At 36.9% G+C, this 13,201-nt stretch overlaps 4 protein-coding genes across 7 annotated transcripts in view; 2 read left to right on the top strand and 2 right to left on the bottom strand.

The window, feature by feature from the left end:
• The window catches only part of LOC105312778 (ras-related protein RABF1-like), a 4,688-nt gene extending 2,654 nt beyond the window's left edge, over positions 1–2,034 (bottom strand). The window contains exons 1-4 of one of the 3 annotated variants that reach the window (XR_002184834.1): positions 1,876–1,986; positions 1,680–1,829; positions 1,092–1,633; positions 1,012–1,033 (exon numbers count right to left, since the gene is read on the bottom strand). Coding sequence is in view for 2 of the 3 variants with exons in the window: in XM_011405682.2 (XP_011403984.1) it covers positions 1,157–1,633; positions 1,680–1,829; positions 1,876–1,908 (660 nt within the window). In the remaining variant the exon portion in view is untranslated. The other 2 variants (XM_011405682.2, XM_019996500.1) reach the window with 2 other exon arrangements.
• Positions 2,034–3,559, top strand: LOC100637960 (eukaryotic translation initiation factor 2 subunit 1-like). The gene is made up of 7 exons (XM_003386623.3): positions 2,034–2,324; positions 2,376–2,455; positions 2,574–2,719; positions 2,771–2,877; positions 2,920–3,017; positions 3,061–3,204; positions 3,272–3,559. Exons 1-7 carry the CDS (start codon positions 2,087–2,089, stop codon positions 3,410–3,412), a joined length of 954 nt encoding a protein of 317 aa, XP_003386671.1. The 5' UTR covers positions 2,034–2,086; the 3' UTR covers positions 3,413–3,559.
• Positions 3,560–3,569: 10 nt separating this feature from the next.
• On the top strand, positions 3,570–7,825 carry LOC105312779 (laminin subunit gamma-1-like). The gene is given in 7 exon segments (XM_019996504.1): positions 3,570–4,267; positions 4,269–4,562; positions 4,610–4,705; positions 4,776–4,910; positions 5,757–7,006; positions 7,056–7,695; positions 7,746–7,825. Coding segments are annotated over 6 exon segments (2,871 nt in total). The 5' UTR covers positions 3,570–3,666; the 3' UTR covers positions 7,551–7,695; positions 7,746–7,825.
• A 280-nt stretch (positions 7,826–8,105) lies between these two features.
• On the bottom strand, positions 8,106–13,193 carry LOC100638088 (dynamin-1-like). Of its 2 annotated transcripts, XM_003386624.2 has the most exons (19): positions 12,941–13,193; positions 12,711–12,784; positions 12,507–12,656; positions 12,206–12,409; positions 11,897–12,104; positions 11,792–11,843; positions 11,596–11,738; positions 11,400–11,538; positions 10,942–11,148; positions 10,204–10,290; positions 10,047–10,117; positions 9,673–9,835; positions 9,438–9,553; positions 9,265–9,388; positions 9,070–9,213; positions 8,744–8,915; positions 8,514–8,661; positions 8,420–8,470; positions 8,106–8,345 (listed from the first exon to the last, which is right to left on the bottom strand). In XM_003386624.2, exons 1-19 carry the CDS (start codon positions 13,102–13,104, stop codon positions 8,276–8,278), a joined length of 2,487 nt encoding a protein of 828 aa, XP_003386672.1. In that variant the 5' UTR covers positions 13,105–13,193; the 3' UTR covers positions 8,106–8,275. The 2 variants fall into 2 exon arrangements, with proteins under 2 accessions (XP_003386672.1, XP_019852050.1); XM_019996491.1 differs by having other exon boundaries at positions 12,507–12,784.
• Positions 13,194–13,201: the final 8 nt, after the last annotated feature.

Raw genomic sequence — 13,201 nt, forward strand, 5'->3', positions numbered from 1 at the left:
GAATCAGTTCTATTTCAGGCAACAGAGTTGACAGCACATCAAAGTAACCACAAAGTTGCTTTCAACAAAGTTGAATAGTGGATGGTGGGCTTAAAAGCACTGGAAACTGCTGAAATCATGATCAGGGGGCTAGATAACTTTGTTAATAGGCTTGGTAGTGATGCAAGAGTCCAGGACTTCAGTAATTTTTTCTGAGCCCAGCCCTGAGGGGGGTGCTCAAGCCCCCTCAGCCCCCCCCTAAATACGCCTCTGTTCCTTATAATGTGCAGACATTTCAATAAACTTCATGTTATTTTGTTCAGCATACTCCCTGCCTTCTGATGGTGAGATTCTCCACTGTTCGTTAGTCTTATCACATTTATTAGCAATTAAAATCATCTGGATTCTTCTATCACCTGCATTATTTTCTATCTCTCTCTCTTCCATTCTCCAATGTGGTAGAATGAATCTTGATTAGTAACATCGTAAACAAGACAAGCAATGTCAGTCTCTTTATAGAACTGACGTGTTACAGACTTAAATCGTTCACTACCAGCTGTGTCATGCACGTATAGCTAAAAGAACACATTATTATTCTATATTAAACTTATAATCCTAACCAAAACTTTTTCATCTGAATCTTTGGTGTATATATACAATATTCTCTTTCGTCTCGACACCAATTGTGGAGAGTCTTGAGGTCAACCTTGTGATGCATATATAATTTGAATATTGATATCTTGCCTACATTAGAATCACCAATAAAGATTACCTAGAGAAATCATAAATCATTAGATATTCACTGGTTCACAAAAATCCTATCATCTCTTACCTTAAGCGTTTTTTCTTCGAGGTTTGGGGCCATATAGCTCCTTGTAGGAGGGGCTGGCTAGCTGCTGCATCCGCCCTCGACTAGGCCACATTCCTCACTTATTACAATGACATTTTTGTGAATTTGAGAACAGCATTCAGCCTAATCCACCTTACCCACATCTTGAGTGGACAATTGCATCAGAAACTAACAAGAATGTCACTTGTCTGCAGGTTTTAGGAGCTAAAAATACAAATGCAGTTTAAAGTAGTGATGCACTTTAGCGGTATTTTGTGCTTACATTATTCAAGGGACAAATAGAATGGACAATATAAAAGTATATAAAAGTAATTGTATAAGTAGTCTTTAACAATAACGGCATCGACTTCTTTTTTGCTCTTGTTGCTGCACTAGACCATCATGAACTGGCTCATCCAGAACTATTCTTTCATCTTCTTGCTGTACAGGTCCAGACATAGTATTACGTCTTTGACGTACAATTTCAGTTGTAGCTTCTCGAATGACAGAGTCCACCTTATCATAATCATCTCTTCTATTTGCAGACATTTCAACAAACTTCATGTGATGTATCTCAGCATATTGTCTGCTTGTTGATTTAGGGTTGATTCTCTCTTCGTGAAGATCATCCTTGTTGCCAATGAGAATCATCATCACGTCCTTTTCATTATGATTCAAAACTTCTTGTCTCCAATCCTGCTCAATGTGGCGGAATGAATCACCATCAGTGATACTGAACACAAGAAGAGCAATGTCAGCATCTCTAAAAAACTGTTTTGTCAATGTTTTGTAGCGTTCCTGTCCTCCTGTGTCGTAAAGGTGTAGCTAATATTATAGATTATTAAACTTAATTTCATAAAAAGCAGCTTACTTCTACTGTTGTGTGAGGAGTCATAGTAACAATATTAAAACTTTTAATAACAGGGTCCATTGTATGCTTAGGAGATTTGGCCACTTCATGAGTTCTATATAATTCGAATATTGATGTTTTTCCAACATCAACATCACCAACAAAGAGGACCTATGACTAATAATGAACGTTTTGCTCTTGCAATCTTTTATCTTACTTTTAGTTGCATCGCTCCTCCAGCACTAGCCATTTTTGATAAAGAGAGAGTCGAGGAGAGAGTAAATACTACTGCAGCAGTGTTGGGCGTGGCTGTTTAAAAAATATGCGTAGGTGTTGGATTTGCCATTTAAACTCTAATAATCCGAATAGTAATATTGAATAGTATAAACCCACGTGTTAACAATTGCATCAGGTCAGAGGATTGAAGAATGTCACTTGTCTGCAGGTTCTATCGTCACAAATACCCTAAACTAGAAGATGTGGTGATGGTCAACGTTCGCTCAGTAGCTGAGATGGGAGCATACGTCAGCCTACAGGAGTATGGTAACATAGAGGGGATGATAATGTTGAGTGAATTAACAAGACGTCGAATTCGCTCAATAAATAAACTAGTTCGTATCGGGAGGAGCGAGTGCGTAGCTGTTATCAGGGTGGACGAAGATAAAGGTGGGTGGGGTTGAGAGTTTAAGCCACACCCAATTAGACCACACCCTTTAGGATACATTGATTTGTCCAAGAGGCGTGTCTCACCGGAAGAGATTCAGAAATGTGAAGATAAATTTTCAAAAGCAAAGGCAGTGAGTAATATACAATAAAGATACCTTTATGATGAGAAACACAATTAAAGCATGTCCAATTATATATTTATTTATATTTAATTTATATTATTATTATTAAGACTGCTATCTTATTTAGGTTAACAGTATCTTAACAAACGTTGCCTCAAAGTTAGGCTACAGTAATGAGCAGTTGGAGTCTCTTTATGACAGAACTGCTTGGAAGTTTGAGGACAATACCGGTATCCCTGGTAGCTCGTACGAGATATTTAAAAAAGCCGTAACGTAAGAAGCACCATCACTCTATCAAGATCCAATTCCTTCCTTCTCTATTAGTGATTCTAGTATATTAGACGAATGCACTTTAACTTCAGAAGAACGAGAGAAATTAGTAGCTAATATACAACACAGGTTGACACCACAGCCAGTCAAAATTAGATCTGGTAGCACAAAAATATTGTAGTCTTTATTTTCCTTTCTTTTAGATATTGAGGTATCATGTTACAGTTATGAAGGTATTGATGCAGTAAAAGCTGCACTGAAACAAGGACTGAAGCAATCTACTGAGGACATGCCTATAAAAGTAAAAAATAATGATTCTTTATTTGATTAATTTTCTTTCTTAGATTAATTTGATTGCCCCACCCCAGTATGTTGTCACGACGACCACATTGGACAGAGCGGAGGGTATAGCCAGGCTGAACTCAGTCATTCAAATTATAAGAGAATCCATTGAAGAAAGTGATGGAAACTTTAATGTAATCCTTGAGGTAAGTAATGACATATAATGTAATCCTTAAGGATTGTCCCTTTTTCCTTTTCCCCTCTCTCCTCTAGCCTAAAGTAGTGACAGTTGGAGATGATGAAGAGCTAAGGGCACAAATGGAGGAGCTAAGATTACAGAACCAGGAGGTGGCAGGAGATGATGATGGATCTGATGATGACGCTCCAATGGAAGATAAAGCAGAAGGAGACTGAGCTTGGGGGAATGATTTTAGTAATTATTTTTATTGTAAAAAATAGCAAATATCCAAAGGAGCTCTTTTTCGATCAGGAGTACTATGAAATAACAATAATGTTTCTTATAACTTTCTTTTGCAAAATCAATTTTCCAATGTTTGTAAACATGGCTCCTCTTTCTCCTTTTGAGTTTGATGGCTTCATGTCTCATGCTCCTCCTCTTACCACACAAGACAAAAACATTCCTGCGCATTGCCCGGTACCACAACAAGATGTTGACTGCTTTCTTTATCCTCATAGCTGCAGCTACCATTCCTCTCTCCTCATCTTCATCTTGCTACAACTCCAAGGGACAGCCAATTCTCTGTAGCCCGCCAAAGATAAGTGACATTTTGAATGGGATTACACCACTGGCCTCTAGTACATGCGGGGAGAGAGCAGTAGAGAGGACATGTCAGAAAGGAGGACTTCATTGCAGTGCCTGTGGAGATGGTAACAGCTCTCTTCACCCGCCAGAACACATCACAGACTCTGACCCACTTACTTTCTGGCTCTCTCCTCCTTACTCTTCTCTCAGTGATGGAGCTGGTAACATGAATGCCAATATCTCTTTTAATTTGAACAAAACTTTCATAATTGACGAAATAAAAATACTATTTCGTAGCCCCAGACCACATTCATTCTCTTTACATGTTTCGTCTGATTTTGGTGGCACTTACTTCCCTCTTCGTTACTACTCCTTGTCCTGTCTTGAGACTTACGGGATAGAGGAAGAGAGAGGAGAGAGTGAGGGAGCAAGGTGTACTTCAAATGGTGTAGGACTCATACCATTAACTGGAGGAATGGCTGTTTATCGCTCAGAATCAACGATATCTCGCTGTCACTAATATTCAAATACGGCTACACAAACTAGTCTTGCTGCCCGACATTGAAACATGGAATGAACTGGTACTGGATAGTTATTACTATGCTCTTAGCTCGGTTGAGGTTTCTGGATATTGTCATTGTAATGGACATGCTTCTTCATGCATGAGAGATGCTAATGGAGGTTATAGTTGCAACTGTGAGCATAATACTACCGGAGTAGACTGTCAGGCTTGTTTACCGTCTCGTAATGATTTACCATGGCAACCGGCTACGAATGAAAACACTGTAATTGAATGCAGGAGTAAGAATGCTAATGTTAACTATTAAGTTTTAATGACTTTATTGTAGATTGTAATGGGCTCTGTGGCTGTCAAGAAGGTCTGGGTGGAGATGAATGTGACACCTGTTTAGCTGGTTACTATAACAACAGTGGTAGTTGTACACGTAAGTCAATTGGAAATTATAATGAAAATAATAATAATTATTATTATTATTATTATAATAAAATTTTTAGGATGTAATTGTAATTCAAATGGATCGGATGGTTGTGATTCAGATACTGGAGAGTGTTATTGTTTTGATGGTTATTCTGGTGTTGAGTGTGAGCTGTGCCCTGATGGAACTCATAAAATAAATGAAGGATGTACAGGTATAGATAATGGTTCATAAAATGGTCGTAACTTGAAAAATTTAAGTCGGAATCGGCTCAAACTTTCTACACAGCATAAGGACGTCAATATGTATCAGAAAATGTAATAAAAATTGGGGGTCATTTTTTGGTCATTTTTCGGAAAAAACCATGGGCTATAGCCTTGGGTACTTTTTAGATTTTGGTACTTTTCTTAAAATGGCCGTAACTTGAAAAATTTTAGTTGGAATCAACTCGAACTTTCTACACAGCATAAGGACGTCAATATGTATCAGAAAATGTAATAAAAATTGGGAGTGATTTTTTGGCCATTTTTTCGAAAAAACCATGGGCTATAGCCTTGGGTATTTTTCAGATTTTGGCCTATTTCTTAAAATGGCCGTAACTTGAAAAAATTAAGTCGGAATCAACTCACACTTTCTACACAGCATAAGGACGTCAATATGTATCAGAAAATGTAATAAAAATTGGGAGTGATTTTTTGGCCATTTTTTCGAAAAACCATGGGCTATAGCCTTGGGTATTTTTCAGATTTTGGCCTATTTCTTAAAATGGCCGTAACTTGAAAAAATTAAGTCGGAATCAACTCAAACTTTCTACACAGCATAAGGACGTCAATATGTATCAGAAAATGTAATAAAAATTAGGAGTGATTTTTTGGCCATTTTTTCGAAAAAACCATGGGCTATAAGCCTTAGGTATTTTTCAAATTTTGACAAGTTTCTTAAACTCAAAAAAATGTATTGAATATTGCATAAGAGTAAGCTTTTTTTTGATGATAACTCAGTAAACTAATGATACCCAACTTGCCGTTATAATAATATGATTATTCTTTTCTCTTTGTAGATTGTCCATCTTGTTATGACAATATTTCTGTTGCTTATAACACAACAGTCAGTTCACTTGAGTCACTAACAGAAGCAATTATCAACTCCTCCACATCAAAAGAAATTCATCCATCACTCACAGATACTGTAATGAGCTTGCAATCCAACCTACTTAATCTTAAAGAATTATTAATTCATTTAACATCTCGACAAATGCAGCTGTTTTCCAACCTTTCAGAAACAAACAGTGAACTGGTAGAAACAGTGGAAGAGGTAGACATTTTTGCTAATTTTATAAAAGAGATAGAAACATCAGCTAAACTATTAAGAGAGAAAAGAGAGATGAATGATGAATTGATTAATAACATCACTGAACAACTGAGCCTCATTGAGACACTATTGAAAGTTAATGCTACTCAACACTTAAAAGCATCACTAAATATAACAAAGAGAATCGACATTGTTATATCTCAGCTTGCTAACATATCAATGGAGGCTGAAGCTGCAGCTAATGAGCAATCAGTAACAGTTAGAGAATTATTAAGAAATGGACTGATTCTATCTGATAACACCACAGATCTACTGCAGTCAATAAATGAACTAGTTGACATTGAGAACAGCACCCTGGACCTATTAAAGGGACTTAATGATTGCTCTACTAGTAACCTCTCCAGTCTTGTTGCTGAAGGAGAGATAAAACTGAGTCAAGTTATTAATGACACTGTGGAAGTATTAGAAGCAGCAATGAGTGTGTATGATGATGTGGAGAACATAGAATTTATTGAAAGAGGAAGAGAGCTTTTGGTACAGTCTCTGCAGCTGGTAATGATTGCTAGTAGGACATACAATGAGACTGTTAACGTGTCTATTGCTAGTAATGAAGTGAGAGAAGCTTTTAATGTCCTTTTCAATGATGGACAGGATCTACTCTCTACTGCTTCATATCTTAACAACACTGCACAAGAGATATTGGCTAGAGAAAAGGAAGCTCTTTCTTCTGCTAATGCATCACTGAGGGAAGGAGAACAGATCATTAAAGAAGCTGAAGAGGTCTTGAAACGAGTCGAGGAAGAACTTACAAGAGCTTTGGCTTATGTAGAGAGGCTTAATAGATTGAGGCTACTTGTTGAAGAGGCAGAGGAAGATTCAAATATGACGCTTTCCCTTGCAATAGAAAGAAGGAGAAGAATTAATGAACTAAGTAATATTATTTTAGCAACAGAGAGCATATTACTAGGAACAATAGAGACTCTGGATATTATAAATGATGTAAGTATAAGATACTGTAATGTCTTGGTTTTATTTTTTGACATTTTAGGCGCTCAATTCAACTAATGCAACTGTTTTGATATCTCGTTCAGAAGCCACAGAACTTCAAGAAGACCTTAAAGTTATTCAGTTGGAGGAGACAGAGAACAAACTGAGAGAGTTAGAAGAGAGAGGAGAGAAGGAGAGACAGTCACTGCTTAAAGCAAACACTGGATTAAATGCTGCAATTGCTAATGCTGCTAGGACTAATGATAGTATAGCAGCTCTTTCAGCTCAAGTTGAGCAAGTTGAAGAACGAATAAACTCAATAACTTTTGCTGATTCTGCAGCATTGGATTCTCTAGATAGGGCGCTTAGTAATGCAGAAGCAGCTTGTAATGCAACAGGAATGGAATTAGAAGAATTGAAGTCTGAGATATCGGTACTGGAATCAATGTCTGAGAATCTGAAAGATAAGTATGTCAACTTGCAACTCCACCGTGACCTGCTCAAAGACATGAGGGATAATCTTGATACACTTGACTGTGAAAATGAGTTTCAATAGAGAGTTAATTAGATATAATTATTCATTAGTAGTGCCACCTTTTTAAATATTCATTGATTGATAATTTTCAACCAATCAAATCATTTTAGTCACGTGTCTTTTAGTGCAAGCAATTCACATCATGGGGAAACTTAAGAAACAAAAGGTACAAGAATTAGTCTTTTCTCCTCCTAATGCTTTATTCTTTGTCTGTAGAGGAGTTCATCCAAACGTAAGAAGTTCCAGAGAAGCAATGAAACACTGTCCAATACCACAGTGAACAAATTGAAACAAAACAGGTTGGAAAGAAATAAGAATGAATTAGTTGTAGCCAGAGTATAATGGGCGTAGCTTGAAGTAGGGGATAGAAGCTACAAAAACTGCTTGAAAATTTGAATTATCAGATAGTACAGACTAAAATTTTATGCCGTTAACTAAGATGTTTCACTTTAAAAGGACTAACCCTCATGCTAACGTAAAGTTGTCTGGAAAGAAAAGAAAGAAGCTCATTAGGGATGCAAGGAGAAAGCAAACGGAGCAACAGAAACAGGAAGAAATGATGGAACTAGCAATGGCTGAAGTACAACAATAATAACAATAATATTAAATAGTTTTAAAAAAGAGAGAAAAAACTACTACATTTTGATAATATATCCACACAGCAAAACAAGAGTAAATGGTAATAATAATAATAATAATAGTAATAGCTATAGTTTCTAATTAAAGTGCAGCTGCTAATAACGCCATTACTGAGGTCTCTGTGGGATTGATGGGCGGGGAGGGACCGGCCTTCCCCCACCACCTCCAGGTGGTCTCCTAATAATTAATTTTTATCATAATTAAGAGCTCGTGAATAATTAATTAATTAATGAATATATAATGAGACTCACTGTGGTACATTAGGTCTTCCTGGAACGTTTGGTCTGTCTGCAGACGGCCGACTACAAAAAATTAATAATTAAAAGTGGGCGGAGTTGTACTTACGTTGGTGCACGTGGTGACGTTTGTGTGTTGTTATTAGGGCGAGCTGGTGGGGGGCGGGGCATGCTAGCAGTGCTGTGTGGGCGGGACGGCTTAGGGGGAGGGGGCAGGTCCTCGTCAATATTCACGGGAGGAGGAAGAGGAGTATGAACTAAAAATAAAATAAAATAAAAAGTAAATAAATACATAAATAAATTAATAAAATAATAAATAAATAATTATTTTTATTGAACCTGTCTTGACGTTGATGTCTTGTACTAGACCCAGAGCGTCTTTGCAGGCGTGATACATTTTAATCATCTCCTCTCTCCTAGTTGCTGCCTCCTTGCTCTCCTCCATTAGCGAATTCTGATCTCCAGCTGCATATATCATGGCTATTAGTTCCTTCTGAATGTAAAACTTCAACTGAGAGAGGGGGAAAGACGGCAAAGAAAGAGGGTGGGGAGAGAGAGAGAGAGAGAAGAAAAAGAAAGAGGGGAAGGAGAAGAGGATTTAGGAGAGAAAGGAAGGAATAAAAAGAGTAAGTAATAATATTTCTCTCTCCTCCATTATTCCTTACCTTGTTCACCATAGTGTGCATGATAGTCTTTGGTATTTGATCTTTGATGGTTTTAATAACGATATCAATGTAAGACTCAACAAGGTTCTTAATCGTTTCGACCTGTCGTTCCAACTGCGGGTCTAAAGAAGCCATATCAGGATCCTAAAATTAATAATAATAATAATAAAATAAGTTTTTCATTTATTGACATACAGGAGCTGAGCTTTTCTCAGCTTCTGGGTAAACTCCGGCCCTCAAGAAGGATGCCTTCCATGATTCCATTTCTTCCTCCGATTGAGCAACCAACTGCAACTGGTCCTGATCCTTGTAGACGTTCCTATAAACCACACCCAATGCCACGCCCACTCATTAATTAATACCATTACCTTCCAGTCGTGTAGTAAATGGCAAAGGCGTATTTCTTTCCGATGGAGAAGCGTCCGCTTTCAATGTCACGAACTTTCATGTCTTCAAGTCTTAAACTATACTTTTGCTCTTTCTCCTACAAGAACAATTAATTAAATAATTATTAATTAACTAATTGACTATTAATTAGTAATTAACTATTAATTAATTGGTCATCAATTAATCAATCAATTAATTAATTGTTTAATCTGTTACCTCTGAGTCTCTGAAGAGTGTTAAACTCTCAGACGTCAACACGAACCAGTACTCCCTTGAGCTTCCCTTTATGAATGAGACTACCATGCTGAGCCATCCTTTCCTGATCACCTGGTTGCCCAACGTCTTGGCTTTCTTCCTCCCTCCACCTCCTTTGGCAGCACTGGAGGGAGAGAGAGAGGGAGAAAATTTATTTAATATTAATAATTTATTATAATATAATAATATATATGTATACTGTATGTAGTGCTGATATTATAATAATTGTGCGATAAATATTATAATAATTATAATATTTATCAGCACTTGAGAGAGAGAAAAGAGGAATGTTATTATTATTAATTTTTTATTATTGTTGTTATTTATTTTCTTACGCATCAAAGCCAACAAAGTCCTGATGGTTAGTGTTCATGTAGGATAACTCAATCTCTATCATCAAAGTAATCTAAACAACAAATAAATAAATAAATAAACAAACAAATAAATTAATATATAAATATTAATTAATATTAAAATTAATATTAATATTACGTGGTCCTTTGCTTTCTGTTCTTGCTCTCTTAAAAATGTTGACAGGATCCTCTCAGTCTCGTCTCTTAGCAACGGATAACGATTCATCTAAACAATGAATGAAACAAGTCAGTTTAGAGCAACTTTAAACATTCGTAAAAAATCTAATTTTAATCCGAATGAGCTCAAACTTTCTATGCAACATAAAAACATGTATATGTATCAGAAAATGTAATAAAAATGGAGAATTCTCACCTTTTCATTTTTGGTGAAATTTGGCAAGTGACCCTGTACTATAGTACAGGGACTTTCGTCCGATTTTGGAGTAACTTTAAAAATTCGCAAAAAATTCAATTTTGATCGGAATCAGCTCAAACTTTCTACGCAACATAAGTACATGTATATGTATCAGAAAATGTTATAAAAATGGAGAATTCTCACCTTTCCATTTTTGGTGAAATTTGGCCCAAGACCATGTACTATAGTACAGGGACTTTGGCCCGATTTTGGAGCAACTTAAAAAATTCGTAAAAAATCTAATTTTAATCGGAATCAGCTCAAACTTTCTACGCAACATAAAAACATGTATATGCATCAGATAACATTATAAAAATAGAAAATTCTCATCTTTTCATTTTTGGAAAAATTTGGCCTGTGACCCTGTACTATAGTACAGGGACTTTGGCCCAATTTTTTAATAACTTAAAAGATTCGTGTAAAATCCAAAAATACATGTAAGAGTTTCCTATGCTCACTTACCCCATCTGCACAGTTCTTCACAGCCGTCATAAGTTCTGCTGACACCATGTCAACACATTTCAGTGCTGGAGACAGAAGCTTCTCAATTTGGTTCTTCGTAATGGCTTCAAAGGCCATATCAGGAGTAAACAGACCAACTCTAACACCCTGTATGTTCTGAATGGTGAACGCTATCTCCTTTCTCATGGCCTTCTCATCTTTCTCAAACTAACAAAAATAATAATAATAATAATAATAATAATATTAATAATAATGATGACAATAATTATATTTGTAGTAATTAAAGATTGTCAGAAACATTTTCTTAATTTAATAATGACGGAAAAATTTGTGTTACATTACCAACAATCAAAATATCATATGAGCCATATCAAATTACATTTGCAAACAGCCAAACTAAATATACTAAAATATACTAAAATATACTAGAGTAAACTGGGATGTGCACCACGCCTTACCTTGACTAGTTCAAAGGGGAATCTCTCGTGAAATATTTTATTAATTTTAGCTCCACACGTTAGCTCCGACATGACAACTTCAGCTCCTCCTCCTCCTTCGATCGTCCTCTCAAAATCGTCACCAAAATTTTGAATAAGACTAAAGAGAGAGAGGAAATTGAAAGAAGATAGACATTATAAAGTTCCCTAAGCTTACGTAAGGAGAGCTTTTGTCTTGATGGTTGGATCGTTTGGATTGAATCTTTTATATTCTTCAACCTCCTTCTCCATGGCAAACACTTCACTTTGTAACTTTGATCTCAAAGATGGTAGAGTATCACGAATATGATTAATCAGTGTCTTTAAAAATAATAATAATAATATTTATTTATATTGTTATTTTTATTACTTACCTGGTTCAATACTTTCTGCAGGTATGGGGTACCAAGCCTATCCGCCATATGCCTGTTTAAGAAACCAGTCAAACCGGTTTACAACACCCTCCCTCGTCCCTTTACCTGTAAGCACTGTGAGACAGAAAGAACTTTCTCTCGCCAGCAAGAGCTGCTCGGATATCCTTACTACCATCGATATCCTTCTGACTACGATTCACAACACCGATATAACCACGTCTTAAAGAGAAGACCTTGTTCTCCAGAATGTCACGTGCGTCAGTACCTTCGTCCATCAGATCAAGTTTTGTCAGTACACCTATGGTTCTTATACCTTTTGGAGGAGAGAGAGGGAGAGAGAGAGAGAGAGAGAGAGAGAGGGAGGGAGAGAGAAAAAGAAACTTAAAAGGATGGAGACAATATCTAGTCTCCTACCTTGTGGGTCGCATTCCTTAGCCAGTTTGAGAGCGTCTGAGGTTGCAAGATCAGAATTAGCCGGAGTGACAGCCAGTATGAGTGTATTCTCTTTTGTAATGAACTGGAGCAACATGTCTCTTATCTGGAACTCAATATCTGGAGGCTGGTCTCCAACTGGGACCTTCGTCATACCAGGCAAGTCAACAAGGGTAAGATTAAGAACTGGGGAAGAGTTTTAAAAGTAACGAGAGAGAGAGAGAGGGAGAGAGAGAGGGGGGTAGTAAGTAAATATGTATCAGGTGATAGTCATGAGACATACCATGCGGTGAATAGACCCTCAGGTTGATTGGTACGGCTGATATTCCTTTCTTCTTTCCCGTTATCCTATCAGTCTCGGCCTCAATCTCTTTACGTACTTCGTTAAAATCCGTAAACTTCTTTCCCTTTTGATGTAAAAACTCGGCATATTCTAAGAGAGAAAGACAGATATGTAACATGTTCTTGCTTTTAAAAAGGTTTTTACCAGCTTTAGCGTTTATTAATTGCAGGATTAGCGGACGCCTTGTGACAATTCCGGACCCACGTGGCAAGAAATCCCTAAACAAAAACAATTTTAACTAATAGAATTAACGAGAAAAATTTCAGTTTCAATAGCAACAGGTTAAAATGTAAACATTGATTTATTTGAAATATTTAAAAGAATCCTTAAATCCTTACAACTATATTAATTGTACATTAGTTATAAGTTCTCACTTTCCAACGCAGTTCTCCAGTACTGAGCTCTTCCCGGCAGACTGACCGCCAACCACAGCTATTTGAGGTAGATCGATGGGGCAGACCATCCCCAGGCTACTGAAGGCGTCCTGGAGGCTGTTGACGAGTGGGATAAGGTCCTGCATCTCTTGATTGTGAGACATTTTGAAAGAAAATGAGGGAAAGAGAGAGAAGGAGAAGGGCAGGAATTTGCGTCGGCTGCTACGCCCTTATGAGTGGGTGGGGATAATTAAATGGGTG

The sequence above is a fragment of the Amphimedon queenslandica genome, unplaced genomic scaffold, assembly GCF_000090795.2.
Source record: "Amphimedon queenslandica unplaced genomic scaffold, v1.1 AMPQUscaffold_13409, whole genome shotgun sequence".
Taxonomy (NCBI): Eukaryota; Metazoa; Porifera; class Demospongiae; order Haplosclerida; family Niphatidae; genus Amphimedon; species Amphimedon queenslandica.

What these genes read in the sequence shown, in the direction of transcription:
- LOC100637960 (XM_003386623.3), top strand. Translation starts at nt 2,087, where the DNA reads ATGTCACTTGTCTGCAGGTTCTATCGTCACAAATACCCTAAACTAGAA. An exon ending in GCCAGTCAAAATTAGATCTG is followed by an intron (nt 2,878 to 2,919) that starts GTAGCACAAAAA and finishes CCTTTCTTTTAG; the next exon opens with ATATTGAGGTATCATGTTAC. An exon ending in ACTTTAATGTAATCCTTGAG is followed by an intron (nt 3,205 to 3,271) that starts GTAAGTAATGAC and finishes TCTCTCCTCTAG; the next exon opens with CCTAAAGTAGTGACAGTTGG.
- LOC100638088 (XM_019996491.1), bottom strand. Translation starts at nt 13,104, where the DNA reads ATGTCTCACAATCAAGAGATGCAGGACCTTATCCCACTCGTCAACAGC. An exon ending in CTGGAGAACTGCGTTGGAAA is followed by an intron (nt 12,785 to 12,940) that starts GTGAGAACTTAT and finishes GTTTTTGTTTAG; the next exon opens with GGATTTCTTGCCACGTGGGT. An exon ending in GGAAGACCTAATGTACCACA is followed by an intron (nt 8,346 to 8,419) that starts GTGAGTCTCATT and finishes ATTAATTATTAG; the next exon opens with GAGACCACCTGGAGGTGGTG.